This window comes from Tasmannia lanceolata, unplaced genomic scaffold (assembly GCF_043159265.1).
Source record: "Tasmannia lanceolata isolate RefF3 unplaced genomic scaffold, GAP_Taslan_0.1 ptg000002l, whole genome shotgun sequence".
NCBI lineage: Eukaryota > Viridiplantae > Streptophyta > Magnoliopsida > Canellales > Winteraceae > Tasmannia > Tasmannia lanceolata.
The window spans coordinates 41533079-41548303 of NW_027518679.1; the positions used below are offsets into that span (position 1 = coordinate 41533079).

Consider the following 15225-nt stretch of genomic DNA (forward strand, 5'->3'; position numbering starts at 1 on the left):
GACTGAGTAGGGAGCACAACAACACTCCCCCTCGGGCGAAACTACAAGAGCCCGAAGATGACAAGACAAGGGGGACAATATCAAGACAACGCGAAGAGATAAGGCATAAAGCCGGACAACACGAAGAGATATGAAAACAAGACAACACTCCCTCGAGGAGACAATACTAAGAACACTAACAAGAAGACAACACTAACACTCCCCCTTAAGAGAAGACAACAAAGACGACAATATCAAGAGAAATAACAACACTCCTTCGAAAGAAAAGACACAAAGAACTACATGAGAACAACAAAGAACTGTATGAGAACACTCCCCCTCAAGTTGAAGGTTGAATACCTTCAACTTGCAACGAAACGAAGACAATCAAGGCACCACACATTCTTAGACATTTCACCAAACACTTGGAAAACACATACACAAATGACATAGAAGACAATAGAAAGAAAGAGATAAGAGATGACAAGAAGACAACCATAAGGCAACAAAAGAAAATCAACAACACCAACAACCATTAAAGAAGAATTCCAAGGCACCACACCTTTCTCGGACATTTCAGCGAATACTTAGTGTGCGCCTTGGATAACAACCATAAGGAATAGAAAATAAAAAGATTTGGAGAGAGTTTTGGTGTATTGGGAGCCATTGGGCTTCCCCAAATGGGATGGTGGTGAGAAAGTATGGTCAAAAAAGGGATTTGGGATTGTGAGTTGAGATTGGGAGTTTTGAGTGGAGGGCCAAAGATGCCAAAAAATATAGAAAAGAGAGAATAAATGGTTGGAATGGAGATTTAGGAAGCCAAAGTGGGTTGTGAATGGAGAATTGAGAGTGAGGGAGAACCGAAAATGGGTTCACAAGAAGGAAAAACGACAGGGTTTTCTGCAACCCGAAAACTAATATGAGATTTTTTTTATGTTTTAGGGATCTAAGAAGAAAAAGGGTTTTGCCATAACTAAAAAAGAAGGGGTCTTATGGCTTTGACAGCAAGAGAGAAAAAGGGATAGAGATGCTACAACAAATAGAGGAGTATGAGAGAGAGATAGTGGGACAACGCGTGTGGGGAGAGATTGTGGGGGATTTGCGGTGAGAATGGGAGAGAAAAATAGGGAAACAAAATCGGAAAAAAGGAGGCAACAAAGGGTTGTGCAAGAGAGAGGCAGCGATAGGAATAAGAGAGATTTTAGGAATGAGAAATTTTAGGGATTTGGTTTGAGAGATTTTAGGGTTTCCCGAAAAACCCAAACCGGAAAAAAGAAAACAAAATACATACGACAAAGATATTGCGAGATAGATAAAGAGAGTGTGGCGGGGAGATGAAGGATGGCTCTTCTTCTTTCCTTTTGTTGAGATCAGCCCTGAAGCTCTGAAACCATGTTAGAAATGAAATTAGGGTTAGAGAGAGGAAGAGTGAAGAAGATGGGAAGTCTCCACTAGGGAGCTCCTCATGAATATGACGTATATATAGGCCCATCTAAGGCAATATGAGTACAAAGATAGTAATACCCTCTAATATATGTCTAATGCCTAATCTACCCTTACATGTTATTCAACACTATGAATAAATGAGATGGCTACTCTAGGTCCTATGGTGTCCCCAGATCAGCCCGCTACCTTGCCCCCACGCCAATCCACCCCTCCGTCTACTGGTAGTGGTCGTGTGGGTCTTGTTTACAATATGCTTTCGCCATACCGCCCCAGTTACTCCTGGTCGTTGGAGAACATTACCAACATAAGGCTCCGCACTCGGCTCATGTTGGCTTTGGATTTAAGAATCCCATGACGACATCAACGCCGCCCAACCCCCCATATTCTCTATGCCCCATGCACGTTGTTTACAATTACAATCATAAGTTCAAATTTCACTATCATAAGAGCAGTTCAATAATTTGATTCTCCTTTTCCATTAACATTCAAATATTTACCTTTCTGACGAACAAAAACAATTTATAAAGCAATATCCCTCATAACTAAATGAGGTACAAGTCCATTTATCTCAACCAGGAATAAACATCAATCTATACATTTCCACATTCAATAAAGAACAGATACATGCACAAATTCTAAGTTGCTTAAAAGTACAAGTCAAATGGCTGTCACCTACCTTATTCATACCTGTTATGTAGGAGGATTTGGAAGCTTCTAACTTCTAAGTGAAAGTGGTGAATTACCAACCTGAAAACAAGGGCCAAACAAACATACGCACTAAGTTTCCAAAAGAACTTAAAATCGACACCAATATGCCTTTTAATTAAACTTGTGCCCATCTTGATAATTTACAGCCTTAGCAAAAGAATATGTTCAAATTTGATTAAGACACCCACAAAAAAAATAAAATTCTGATCACGGGGCCTGGTATTACAATACATTTTAGATTTGTTTTGAGTAAGGAAAAGAATATGAGAAATGCCTTCTATAATGGGGATGTCCATGCATGTTCCTTAGTTGAAATGATAATTTATGAGGTTGTTGCAGGAATAAATAAGGGTTAAAGTTATCTTTTACCTATGTTAGGGCCTTCGGGGTAAGAGAATTTCTTTAAAAGTGAAGAGTCTCAACCCTTAATGTGAGAGTTAGCACCTACATTAATATATACAGTAATGCACGTATGTATATAACTTTGACTTACCTATTTGTCATTATTTTTTTCTCTACGCAAGTTGTTTATGTGCTATGTGCTTGCCAGAACTGATTTCCTTATCTGTGGGTGAAAGCCTGTGCTTACCTGCTACTGAATTTGGACAAAACATGAGTAGGCTAAATTTCATCTGAGATCTGTAAGTTGTTTATGCGTGTATGTCATGTTGATACCTACTTTTGTAAAATTTGCACAATTCCAGACAGGTTCAAAGTTTGTCAAGTGCTACTGATTTCAGACGTTTCTTTTCGTAGGAGAAGGGATTTTTTTTAAGGGCTCGTTGGAGGAGGGATTTACAAAATGTTATGTTTCATTTGTTACCTGCAGATTTTGCAGGCAGTTGAAGCTAGGGCTGACACAGCTCCCGAGCACGCACTAGCATCACTTGCGGAAGAGTCCAAAAAACTTCTGAAGAAAGAGTCAGCCATGTTCGTGCCAATTTTATTGCATTGGAGTCCAAAAGCAACTGTTGTTTCTGCTTGTCTTATTCATAAACTTTATGGGTACAAACTGGTAAGTTTGTCTTATAACGTGGCTAAATATTTCATTACGTCCCTTTGCCAGTACAGTGTGAATTGTTTCTTTGCTGTTTGGAGCTTACTCAAACATGTTCCATCAGAAACCTTTTCTTGACAGTGCCGAACATCTTACGGAGGACGTCGTGTCAGTATTTCCGGCAGCTGATACTCTAGAGAAGTATGTAATCGAAGTTATTACATCTGTATGTGAAGAGGAAACTAAAGAAGATTACTGCAGGACAAAATTAACTCTATACCAGGTGAGAAATTTGTGTGATGCGCATCTAGAACTTTACTTGGGATAAAACTCTGACAAGAGCCCAAGACTTATTTATCTTTTACTTTTTTTCTGATCTATATTTAATATTCCCTAGCTGTGGTTCAATCTTCTCTTATGTTTAACTCCTGGTTGGCGATCTTTTTGCTTTCATCTTTCAACTGGTCTCCCTCGTTATACGGTGCTGATAATCATTTTCCTGCACTATCTGTTCTCTTTTTCCCTTTGTTAAAATGGTTCTGAACCTAGTGTGTATATGTATATGGATCTCGTGTGGTTAGAATAGTGTGTTATTATGGAACCATCATCACTAATGGTATATATTGTAATTTTTTACTGTTAGAGTGTGTTGAGAGTGAATAGAGAGAAGAGAAAAGTGAGTTAGGGCTTTCTCCCCCTTACTAGTTTATTTATATACTAAAGAGAAGAGTACAATTACTGTAATGCCCATGGGCTTATTCTAACACTCCCGCTCAAGCTGGAATGTATAAGTTATACATTCCTAGCTTGTTACAAATGTCACTCAACTTTGCTATACTCAAAGGTTTCGTCCACTCATGAAATACTGGATTTGTCTCAATATAGATGGAAGCCCTATTGTCACAATACAACTGTGAAGGCGAAGGAAACTTAATACTGATCTCAGACAGGAGAGATCTCAACCAAATGATCTCGGTACTGGTATGAGCCATTGCTCTGTATTCTGCCTCAGCACTTGACTTTGCAATGACGTCCTGTTTTTTACTTTTCCATGAGACCAGATTACCTCCCACAAAGGTACAGTATCCTGTAGTTGATCTCCTATCAGCAGGAGATCCAGCCCAATCAGCATCAGAGAACCCCTCAATGCGCATATGACCATGACGTTTGAATTGTAAACCCTTTCCTGGTGCACCCTTCTGATACTTTGAGGATTTGAACTATTGCACTTCAATGTGAAGTGCGAGGAGAGGTCATGTACTGACTAACCTCTCCAACAACATAGGATATATCAGGACGAGTAACAGTAAGGTATATGAGCTTACCTACCAGCCTCGTATACCTACCAGGATTCTGCAACAATTCACCCTCGTCTGGAACTAGTTTTACGTTTGGATCCATAGGTGTAGACACAGGTTTTACGCCAAGATTTCCTTTTTCCTCCGACAAGTCCAAAACATACTTCATCTGTGATAGAGATAACCCAGTAGAGGAGTATGCCACTTCTATCCCAAGGAAGTATCTGAGGCGTCCTAAGTCTTTTGTAGCAAACTCTCTTTGTAAGAATGCCTTTAGCTTCTGAATCTCGCCTGAGTTACTGCCCGTAATAATGCTATCATCAACATATAAAATCAACATAATGCATCCTGCTGAGGACTGATGGCTAAATACAGAATGATCCACGACACACTGTTTGAGGCCAAACCTCATAACTGCCTCACTGAATCTGCTAAACCATGCACGTGGAGATTGTTTCAACCCATATAACGATTTCCTGAGGCGACAAACAAAAGATGACAACTCCCCCTGAGCAACATATCCTCGAGGTTGCTCCATATACACCTTTTCGACGAGGTCGCCATGCAGAAAGGCATTCTTCACATCTAACTGGTGAAGATGCCAGCCATTATTGACGGCCAAGGACAATAGAACCCACACCGAAGGTATCTTCGCAACTGGGGAAAAAGTCTCATTGTAGTCACGCCGAAAGTTTGAGTGTTGCCCTTTGCCACTAAACGGGCCTTGAGTTGTTCAACAGTGCCATCAGTAGATATTTAATGGAGAATGCCCAACGGCAACCAACAGGTTGGGCCCCAGCAGGTAGAGTGACCAGATCCCACGTATGGTTAGAATGCAAAGCACTCATCTCAAGGTCCATGGCAGCTCGCCATCCTGGGTGATTAAGAGCCTCATCCAAAGATTGTGGTAACACAGCATAAGACATAGAGAGCACAAAGCTTTTGAAAGTGGGAGTTAGATGATCATAAGAAACAAAATTAGAGATAGGATGGGTAGTTGAATGAGAACGAGTCCTGGAAGCAATAGGCGACTCAGATACAACTACACGAGAGGAGTTTACCTGAGTAGAGGATGGGGGAATCTCTGCCTATGAGGACAATCTCTCGGGGTGAGGCGGCTGTGCTTACTTACCGTGTTGCTGGCGGCGTTGATACTGAAATTTAATAGGTGGAGGGGCGACACTGGGAATACAAGATTCGACTTGATCAGGTGGACAAGGAGAAGGAGATGGTAAATGAGCACTTGAAATGTCCTGAAGATGTAGAGGAGAAATGGACACCTCAGATTCCAAATTGGAGGAGATTGGAGATGAGCCAGGACTGAAGAAGGATTCTGATTCAAAGAACGTAACATCGGCTGAGGCAAACCATCGGCATAGACGGGGACTGTAGCACCGATAGCCCTTCTGGGTACGAGAGTATCCCAGAAAGATACACCGTTCTGATCGAGGATCGAGTTTATCCCGACCAGAGCTCAGATGATGAACAAAGCATACGCAGCCAAAAACATGAGGCGTAAGAGGAAATGGGTCCTATCGTGGGTATAGTAAATGATATGTAGAATCACCTTTCAACACAGAAGACAGAAGACGATTTGCCAGAAAACAGGCAGTGAGAATGGCATCAGACCAAAAGGTCTTCGGGACTTGCATCTGAAAGAGTAGTGTATGAGCCACCTCAAGAAGGTAGTGCCTTTTACCGACCCCATTCTGTTGAGACGTGTAGGCACAGGATGATTGATGGGTAATGCCTTGAGAGGAAAGGTAGTCCTGGAAACCATCAGAAGAAGAGAAATATTCACGAGCATTATCAGTGCGAAGGCATTTAAGACTGCAATCAAATTTATTTTTTATTTCAGCGTGGAAATTTTTAAAAGCAGAGAACACTTGAGATCGATCTTTTAGTAAGTACACCCAGGTCATGCGTGAATAATCATCAATAAAGACTATAAAATATTTGAATCCATTATTTGACGTGACCTTAGAAGGTCCCCATACATTAGAATGAACAAGCTGAAATAGACTATCGACTCAACTAACACTCTGTGATGCTTCCCGAGTTCACAAGACTGACACTGAAATGAACAAACAGAAGCAGGAACTAAAGATGTCTATCGGAGGCGCTGAAGTAATGGGTGACCAAGTCGAGAGTGCCACTGGAAGGTATCCACTGAACTATGTAAAGCTATAGAAGTAGAAGGACTATAGTCAAGGCGGTAAAGTCCATCCACCTCACGTCCCGATCCAATCGTCCTCCCTGTCGGAATATCTTAAAAAACACAGTAAGAAGGATAAAATGAGATAGAACAAGCAAGGTTCTTCGTAATTTGACGTACAGACAATAAACTAAAGGGAGACTTAGGGACCACACAAGACAGATGATAATGGAAGGTGAGGTGAAGGACAAGTGGTCCCAATCCCCGTAATAGGTGTAGTGGAACCATCAGCTAAAGTGATGGACTGAAAATCAGATGGAAATGATCGAAAGGAGGAGAGTTGAGACGAGTTACCAGTCATATGATTTGAGGCTCTTGAGTCAATGTTCCAAGATCCTGAGCTAGAGAGTAAGGTCGTAGGTGAACTACATGGCTGGGGAAGCCTGCAGTGGCCTGGGAGGCACTCTGTCGAAGACGCTGTAATTCCTCATAATCTGCCCTTGTAAAAGTGAATGGATCATTAGCAGAAGTAGAGGCAAGAGCAGGGGGCGCTGTATTAGACGGGCTAGTAGTGGTAAGATGTGCTGAACGTCGTGGTCGAAGCTCTGGATGTAGCGTGTAGCAAGTCTTAATCATGTGACCCTCACCTTGGCAGTGGGTACAATAAGGGCGTCCACGCCCACCCCCACCACGGCCACCACGACCACCACGACCACGACCACGAGAAAAAGAACCACCACCCCTGGGAAGCCGAGTACCACCATCATATGCCGTGAGGGCAGAACTGTCAGAAGGAAGTTTGGAGGGAGTCTCTCCAAGGCACTGCTGAGCGCGAGAGTAGGCCTCGTGCAACGACGGAATCTGGCCAGACCTGAGAATCTGATGACGCATGTGAGTAAACTCAGGGCCAAAGCTCTCAAGGTAGTGCACAACTCGAATCTGTTCCCGTTAGCGGCGGAGAACATTAACATCAGAGGTGAGGGGTAGGAAGACGTCAAGCTGCTGACATAAAGAAATGAATTGTCCATAGTGAGCCTCAAGAGACATGTCACCATGACGCAGACACATCCACTCGGAGTAAGTGGAGCAGATACGGGTGAGGTTCTCAACTCCAGAGTAGGTCGCAGCAGTGTGATCCCAGATCTCCTTCGTAGTCGGGAGGAGTATCATGGTAGAATAGATGGCAGGAGTCATACTCTGCCATAGAAGACTCCGAATCAACGCATCTTCCTGTTCCAGCGAGTATAAGAAGGGTCCTTTGGCGAAGGAGGGTCCTGACGAAGAAAACTGACTTTACCCCGTCCAAGGAGGTAAGTCTCAACTGCAACTTTCCATGCTAAATAGTTGTTGCCATCGAACTTTGGAATGTTCAACTGTGGATAAGAACTCTCCACAGTTGACAATGGAGGATGAGACGAGGAAGAAGTAGCCGAGGGTGTTGGAGCCGCAACGGTATCTGTGGTCATGCCAAGTGACGGATCTACAATGACAGGGGGTCCATAAGGACGACAAGAGTCTGGAGAGATGATATACCAACAATCAACGGCTACAAAGAGAGGAAAAAGAAAAGGGAGATCGACGGACAACCAACTAATCAAGGAGAGGGCTCATATCGCGGCCTCACGAGCCAAGGACAAGGATGGACCATAGAGAAGATGAGGAGAGACCGCGAACCAGGAGATGAAGAACAAAGAGGCTAATTTAGCACATCAAAGGAGAATAGAAAAATAGGGTTTTATGTATTTTGAATTAAAAAAATTGCTTGGGTGGGATATGGTTGTCGGAGAAGCGAGGGGTGGGGGGTATGAGGGTTGGACGGAAGGGCGGGGGAGGGGCTGGGGGCTGGACGAAATAGGGGAAGGGGCGGGGAGGGGTTGGGCGGGGGGACGAGGCTCGGAGGGCTGGTTTGAAAGGGGGAAGGGGTGGGGAGGCTGGACGGAAGGGAGGGGAGGGCGGGAGGGGCTGGATGGGAGGGGAGGGTAGGGACGAGGGTGTGAGAGGGGGAGGGGGGCTTGACGAAAGGGAGGGGAGGGGAGGGGAGGGGAGGGAGGGACGGGTTGGACAGGAGGGGAGGAGAGGCGGCGAGGGTGTGAGAGGGGGCGAGAGGGCTGGAGGAAGGGAGGAGAGGGGGTGGCGGGTACTGGAAGGAGGTGGAGGGGAGGGACGAGGGTGGGAGAGGGGCGGGGAGATAGAGAGGCGTGGGGGCGAGAGAGGGGAGAGGTCGGCGCAGATGGGAGGAGGCGTGGGGGTGAGAAGAGGAGGGTTAGGGTTAGGGTTAGGGTTAGAGAGAGGGAGAAAGATAGGGGAGGACGTTACGGTTAGGGTTGATGGAGAAGGTAGAGGCTAAAGGTTTCCCTAGGGATCAGAAACCCTAGGGCTCTGATACCATGTTGAGAGAGAATAGAGAGAAGAGAAAAGTGAGTAAGGGCTTTCTCCCCTTCACTAGTTTATTTATATACTAAAGAGAAGAGTACAAGTACTGTGATGCGCATGGGGGAGGACGTTACGGTTAGGGTTGATGGAGAAGGTAGAGGCTAAAGGTTTCCCTAGGGATCAGAAACCCTAGGGCTCTGATACCATGTTGAGAGAGAATAGAGAGAAGAGAAAAGTGAGTAAGGGCTTTCTCCCCTTCACTAGTTTATTTATATACTAAAGAGAAGAGTACAAGTACTGTGATGCGCATGGGGGAGGACGTTACGGTTAGGGTTGATGGAGAAGGTAGAGGCTAAAGGTTTCCCTAGGGATCAGAAACCCTGGGCTCTGATACCATGTTGAGAGAGAATAGAGAGAAGAGAAAAGTGAGTTAGGGTTTTCTCCCCTCACTAGTTTATTTATATACTAAAGAGAAGAGTACAAGTACTGTGATGCGCATGGGCTTATTCTTACAGAGTGTACTTAATAAAGCAATGGGAGTTGTGGGGTTTGATTTTCAACTCCCACGGATTCCCTTCCCTTCGTCTTCTCTTCTTCATCTTGATTTCCTTTTTCTTCTTGAGAAACCCTAGGTTTGGTACTGTTGAGAGAGAAAAGAGAGAGAGAAAAGTGAGTTGAGGTATCTCATTTATTTATATACTAAAGAGATGGTACAATGACTAAAATGCCCATAGCCTTATTCTAACACTCCCCCTCAAGCTGGAATGTATAAATTATACATTCCTAGCTTGTTACAAATGTCACTTAGCTTTGATTTATTCAATGGTTTAGTGAAGATATTAGCCAACTTTTCTGCAGAACGAGTGAATACCGTGCGTATCTCCCCTTTCGAGTAGAATAATGTCAGGAGTCATACTCTGCCATAGAAGGCTCTTAATCAACGCATTTTTCTGTTCCCAACGGGTATACATAGGATCCTTAGGCGAAGGAGGATCCTCACGAAGAAAACGCACCTTACCCCGTCCAAGAAGGTATGTCTCAATTGCAACCTTCCAGGGCAGGTAGTTGGTTCCATCAAACTTGGCAATGTTCAGCTGTGGGTAAGAATTGTCCACAGGTGCCAAGCTAGAAGACAAAGAAGAAGAAGAGGCCGAGGGTGTGGTAGAAGCACGAACCTCGGTGGTCATGCCAATAGAGGGATCAACAATGACAGGAAGATCCATAGGGACAGCAAATATCGACAAACGAAGAGACCACCACCAACGGCTACAACAAGAAGTGGAAAAAATGAATGATGAAACCAACTAATCAATAGAGAGGTTCATAGGGCGGTCTCACGGGCGACAGACAAGTGCAGAGATGAGCCCATAGAGAAGATATAGAGAAGATAGGAAGATGCGGGAGAGGAAGATAAGAAGATTAATTTAACACATCAAGGGATAAAGATAGAAAAGAATTAGGGTTTTATGGATTTTTTTTGGATTATGGTTTTGGAAAGCGAGTGATGGAGGGGATAAGGGCTGGGTGAATGGAAAAAAAAGGTGGGCGGAAGAGGGAAAAAGGGGCTGGAGGGGCTGTTTTGAAGAGAGATAGGGGTGGAGGGGCTGGATGGGGAGAAGGGGTGGGTGGGAATTGCTGGAAGGGAGGGGAGGTGAGGGGCGATGGTGGGAGAGGGGCTGGAAACGTGAGGGAGAAGGGGCTAGAAGGGTGGAAGGTGAGGGGCGAGGGGGGTGGGGGTCTGGAGGTGGGGCGAAAGCTTGGATGGGCGGGGGTGGGGAGAGGGTGCTGGTTGGAAGAGGAGGTGGGCAAGAGGGTGGTGGGGGCCTAGGGAGGGTGGTGAGAGGAGGATGGGGCTGGTGGCGTTGGGGGGGGGTGTTAGGGTTAGGGTCGGGGAGATGATAGAGAAGAATAAGGGTTAGGGTTTTCAGAGAGACGGAGAAGATGGAGGCTACGGGGTTTCCCTACGGATCAGAATCCCTAGGGCTCTGGTGATACCATGTTGAGAGAGAGAGAGAGAAAAGTGAGTTGAGGTATCTCCCCCCTCACTCATTTATTTATATACTAAAGAGATGGTACAACGACTAAAATGCCCATAGGCTTATTCTAACAGGTAGGGTTTTCTTTCCTTGTGCGTAGAAAACCCATGAACTGGTTTTGGTACCAAGCTGTATGGTTTTCTTTTCTTGTCGCACAAAAAACCCATGTGTTTTTTTTGTTTCCATGCCTGGATGTAAGCTATTGATTGTTCTCGTCTTTTACTGATAAACCGAGAAGGAATATTGGCAGAGTTGGGACTGAGAAGACTGTGTGCTACCCCTGTGCATCAAAGTTAAGAGTTGTTACCAGCTTGATCTAGTCTTTGTGCTGTTAATGTGGCCTATGTTTCTCAAGTGGGTTATATGTTATTTGCTTCACATATAAGTGACAATAGAGAGCTGCAGTCCTATTCGTGTGCTGCCATATTTCTGTTGTCTGCTGAGAGTTGTGCTGCCGTAGCTGGTGTTAACTTGCGGCCTCGTTTGTGCGGATCTTTTGTTCTTTTGTTTGTGGTGATTGGTTTCTGTCCTCTTCATGAATCTTGAGTTGTTCTTCCTTTCTTGTATATTCTACATGCTGCCTTGATTGAGTGGATCAGGGTCTACTGTATTGGTTGCTGCCTTGGCCATGGGTTTCAATGTGTTGACTGGTTGCTGTCCTCTGGTATTACTTGTGCAGATAAGTTACCGTCATTGGCGGAGCCAGGATTCATGCATATGGGGGCAAGCTTAAACAGGCTTATACATAAGGGGGGCAGGCCTTCAAATTTTAAAGGGGGCTGGGCCCAATTGAGCTGGGCCTATTAAGGATTTGGCCCAACTCAACAGGGGCAACTGAACCCTTATGCTACATGTAGCTCCGCCCCTGGTTACCGTCTTTTTTTACCATGAGTCTCAATAATGAGTTATAGTAAAACTAGTTTTTCCGATATCATAGTGATGTCAGGGATGAAGCTTACAACTGGCAGGTTACATAGGCCCAATTATCTCCTATGGTCTCATTTTGTGAAGATAGCTTTTGGTGCAAGGGGGGAGTTGAGAGAAAATTTCCAGATTATGAATAGGCTGTGAAATATTATGTAAACCCAAGTTAGTGCTAATGTGATGTTCGTTGTACAACCAATGAAGTATGGGGAACAATACTAGAGAGTTACTCTTCAAATGGAAATCTCACATGTGATTTGTTTGAGAATAAATTCTTGTTTCAACATGGAAAAGGGAACTTGAGTGAGTATTACACTGTCACACTCACAAATATCTGATATTTTCAAAATATAGTGATTTTATCGCAAAATTTTGATAACACAACAAAATCCCGAAATAATCCCGAGAATTTTAGAAATATAATATTTTCATTTACTGCAACAACATCAAGATATTTTTTACGATATTTTTATTTTATATTTTTTCTTAATTTATTTATAATTTTTTAATAATTTTATTTTATCGTTTTTCCCGATGTAAACCCGAAGAAATTAAAAATAATAATATATCCTAAGATTTTCCCTTGCCGTTAAATTCCCGAGAACGATATTTGTGACATAGGTATTACAACACTTTTCATTGTATGAGGTAAGATTTAAATGTGTACTAGCCCTTGACATATGAGTTAGATCTTTTAAATAGGAAGTGGTAAAGAGTTTAGGATTACAAATTTTCTTCATGGACTCAGTCCAGACCATTTTCTCTTTTCTATATCCCTCGCTTCCTGCAACCATTTTCACGTGCTTCCCACTCCTGCAACCAAACTACAATTCAATTTGTAGACAAATACTTGCTAGTGGGGAGCTTCATTCCTTGAGAGTAATGTTTATTCACGTCTTCAACGTGTTGGGATTTCCAAGCCCTCCTTACATCTTAGTGTTGAAGACGAGTGTAACTTGACATCTTCAATAGACAGAGGTAGTGCTGGCAAAGGCGGTGGTGATTTTGAGAGAGGTCGTGCTGGTGCGTCGAGGGGAGGCTGTGGTGGTGGTAGAGGACATGGTAATAGAATGTGTCACATTGTGGGCTTGTTCCAGTCACACGTATGAGAAGTGTTGGGGCAAATTTGGAAAACTTGCATGAGGTAATTAGATGCATGGATTCGAGGGTTGGTTTTGGTATGCGTTTCGTTCATCGTTGAAAAGGAAACATTCTGGTTTCGGTTGGAAATTGGGTGATAATCCTGTAAAATCTTGAAAGCATATGCAAACCTATGCAAACAATGGAAATTTAAGATTAAATGAAACTTCAGGAAATGTCTTAATAAGTGCAAATACACACGTAGAAACTATCACATAAGCAAGATAACTATCCATAATGGTCTAAAAACATCAAACACCAATTGACATTCATTGTCACCATTTGGAGCAATGTAGTGCATTATTAAAATATGGTAGTGCTGAATAAATAAACAGTTATAATTTATAAAATGGGACTGATAGATGTTTTTTTATATGTATGACCGATCGTCACCTTTCTGATAAATATTTCCATATGTAATGACGCCACTCTTCATTTTCTAGCCTTTGACATCTAATTTAAAAAATATAAAATGAAGAGCATTCTCATTATCAAAATAAGCTAGTGTTGATGTTAAAGCCTTTTATAAATCGTACGTAATAGGGATTATGTGTTATTTTTTCTTTCCTCTCCCTTTTACCAAATGGGAAGGACGGTCTCTAATTAAAGAAGAAGAAAGGGTTACCTTGCTGGTTTTTCATGGCAATTATATAAGCTTGATAGCGGTCTGCGGCGTGAGAAGCGAAATGACGATGCTCACGATAGTAAGAGATCTGATGAATTGCAAAAATGAGAAGATGTAGACGTAGAAGAACAATCGATTAGTGCAACACAACCTTATAGGCATCATTTGACGTATTTCTTTTGATTTTTTATTTATGGTTGTTTTTTATTTTTTTTAGAAAAAATCAACAGCATGATGATTATGGGCGCTGGAAAGCGAAGTTTTTTTAATTGTGTTTTGGCTGTTTCGGTGGAAACGTGTAGGTGGAAATGTTTTAATGAAACAATTTCATTAGAATTTTGTATCGATGCATATTGAAGCTTGAATCTATGATTAGATGTCCCATACAGTTGGTTTATATGATGTTTCTCCACATGCTGTCATAAAAAAATATGTTGCATAATTCTCCTCCTAATGATTCAGTCGTGGTCTCATGTCAGGAACATGGGAAATTTATGATGAGTACTTATTAACCAATGAATTGTTCCATTGCACATTTTTTCATGATGAATGGGGGAATGCTATGGACGATGAAATTGTTGCACTTATAAAATAACACGTGGGAACTAATTGATTTGCTTGAAAGAAAACATGGAATTGGTTGTAGATGGGTTTATGATGTTTGATATCTCCTAGATGAAACCATTGAGAGATTGAAGGCTGGAATGGTTTAGTAAAGGATATAAACGGCTTTGGCATTGATTACTTAGAGGCCTTTGATCCTGCTTTAAATCGTAACTCTATGTGGGTAATTATTTATATTGCTTCAAATAAAGGTTGGTCACTGTGGCAATTGGATGTGAAGAATGCCTTTCTTAATGGTGATTTGCAAGAAGATTTGTATATGGAGCAACCTCTACTGTTTGCTACTAGAGGGAAGTCATAAGGTTCATAAATTGAAGAAGGAAATCTACAGTTTGAAGCTTTCTTCTCATGCTTGGTTTGATAAATTTAGTTTAATTACCACCAACAATGATTTTTGTCGAAGTCATTTGGACCATTTGATATTTATTTAGAGATTGTACTAATATTGTGATTCTAGCAAGTATGTTGACAATATTGTCATTAGAGGCAATGATCATCAGGCCATGGATGCTTTGAAGAGATATCTGCACGAACATGTTTAATTCAAGGATTTTGGGCATTGGAATTGAAATAGTCAAGTTGAAGCACGATATCAACTTATCACAAAGGGAACATGATACTGACTTATTGTTAGAAATATTATGCTATGGTTTAAGCCTATTGATGCTCATATGGATCCTAAATTCCTAATACCAAATTGTCGAAGGATTGGAGATATATTTGAGGTTCCTGGTGGATAATGTTGCCTTGTTTATTTGACTATTATTATCCTAATATCACATTTGCAATAGGTGTTGTAAGCCAATTTATGCACGGACCTACAATTGATTATTGGAGTGCAATTCAACGCATCTTGAGATACTGAAAGGGTGCTCTAGGTTAAGTAAAATAACCACTTGGGTGAAAGATTTTTTTTTTTT

The 15225-nt window shown here is 42.4% G+C and overlaps 1 protein-coding gene across 2 annotated transcripts in view; it reads left to right on the plus strand.

Annotated features, from left to right (window-relative positions):
* Nucleotides 1–15225, plus strand: part of LOC143873033 (plant/protein (DUF810)) — a 97397-nt gene that overhangs the window by 35695 nt on the left and 46477 nt on the right. For both annotated transcript variants that reach the window (XR_013247773.1, XM_077376781.1), the window contains exons 15-16: nt 2963–3148; nt 3255–3413. Coding sequence is in view for 1 of the 2 variants with exons in the window: in XM_077376781.1 (XP_077232896.1) it covers nt 2963–3148; nt 3255–3413 (345 nt within the window). In the remaining variant the exon portion in view is untranslated. The remainder of the gene's footprint in view (nt 1–2962; nt 3149–3254; nt 3414–15225) is intronic.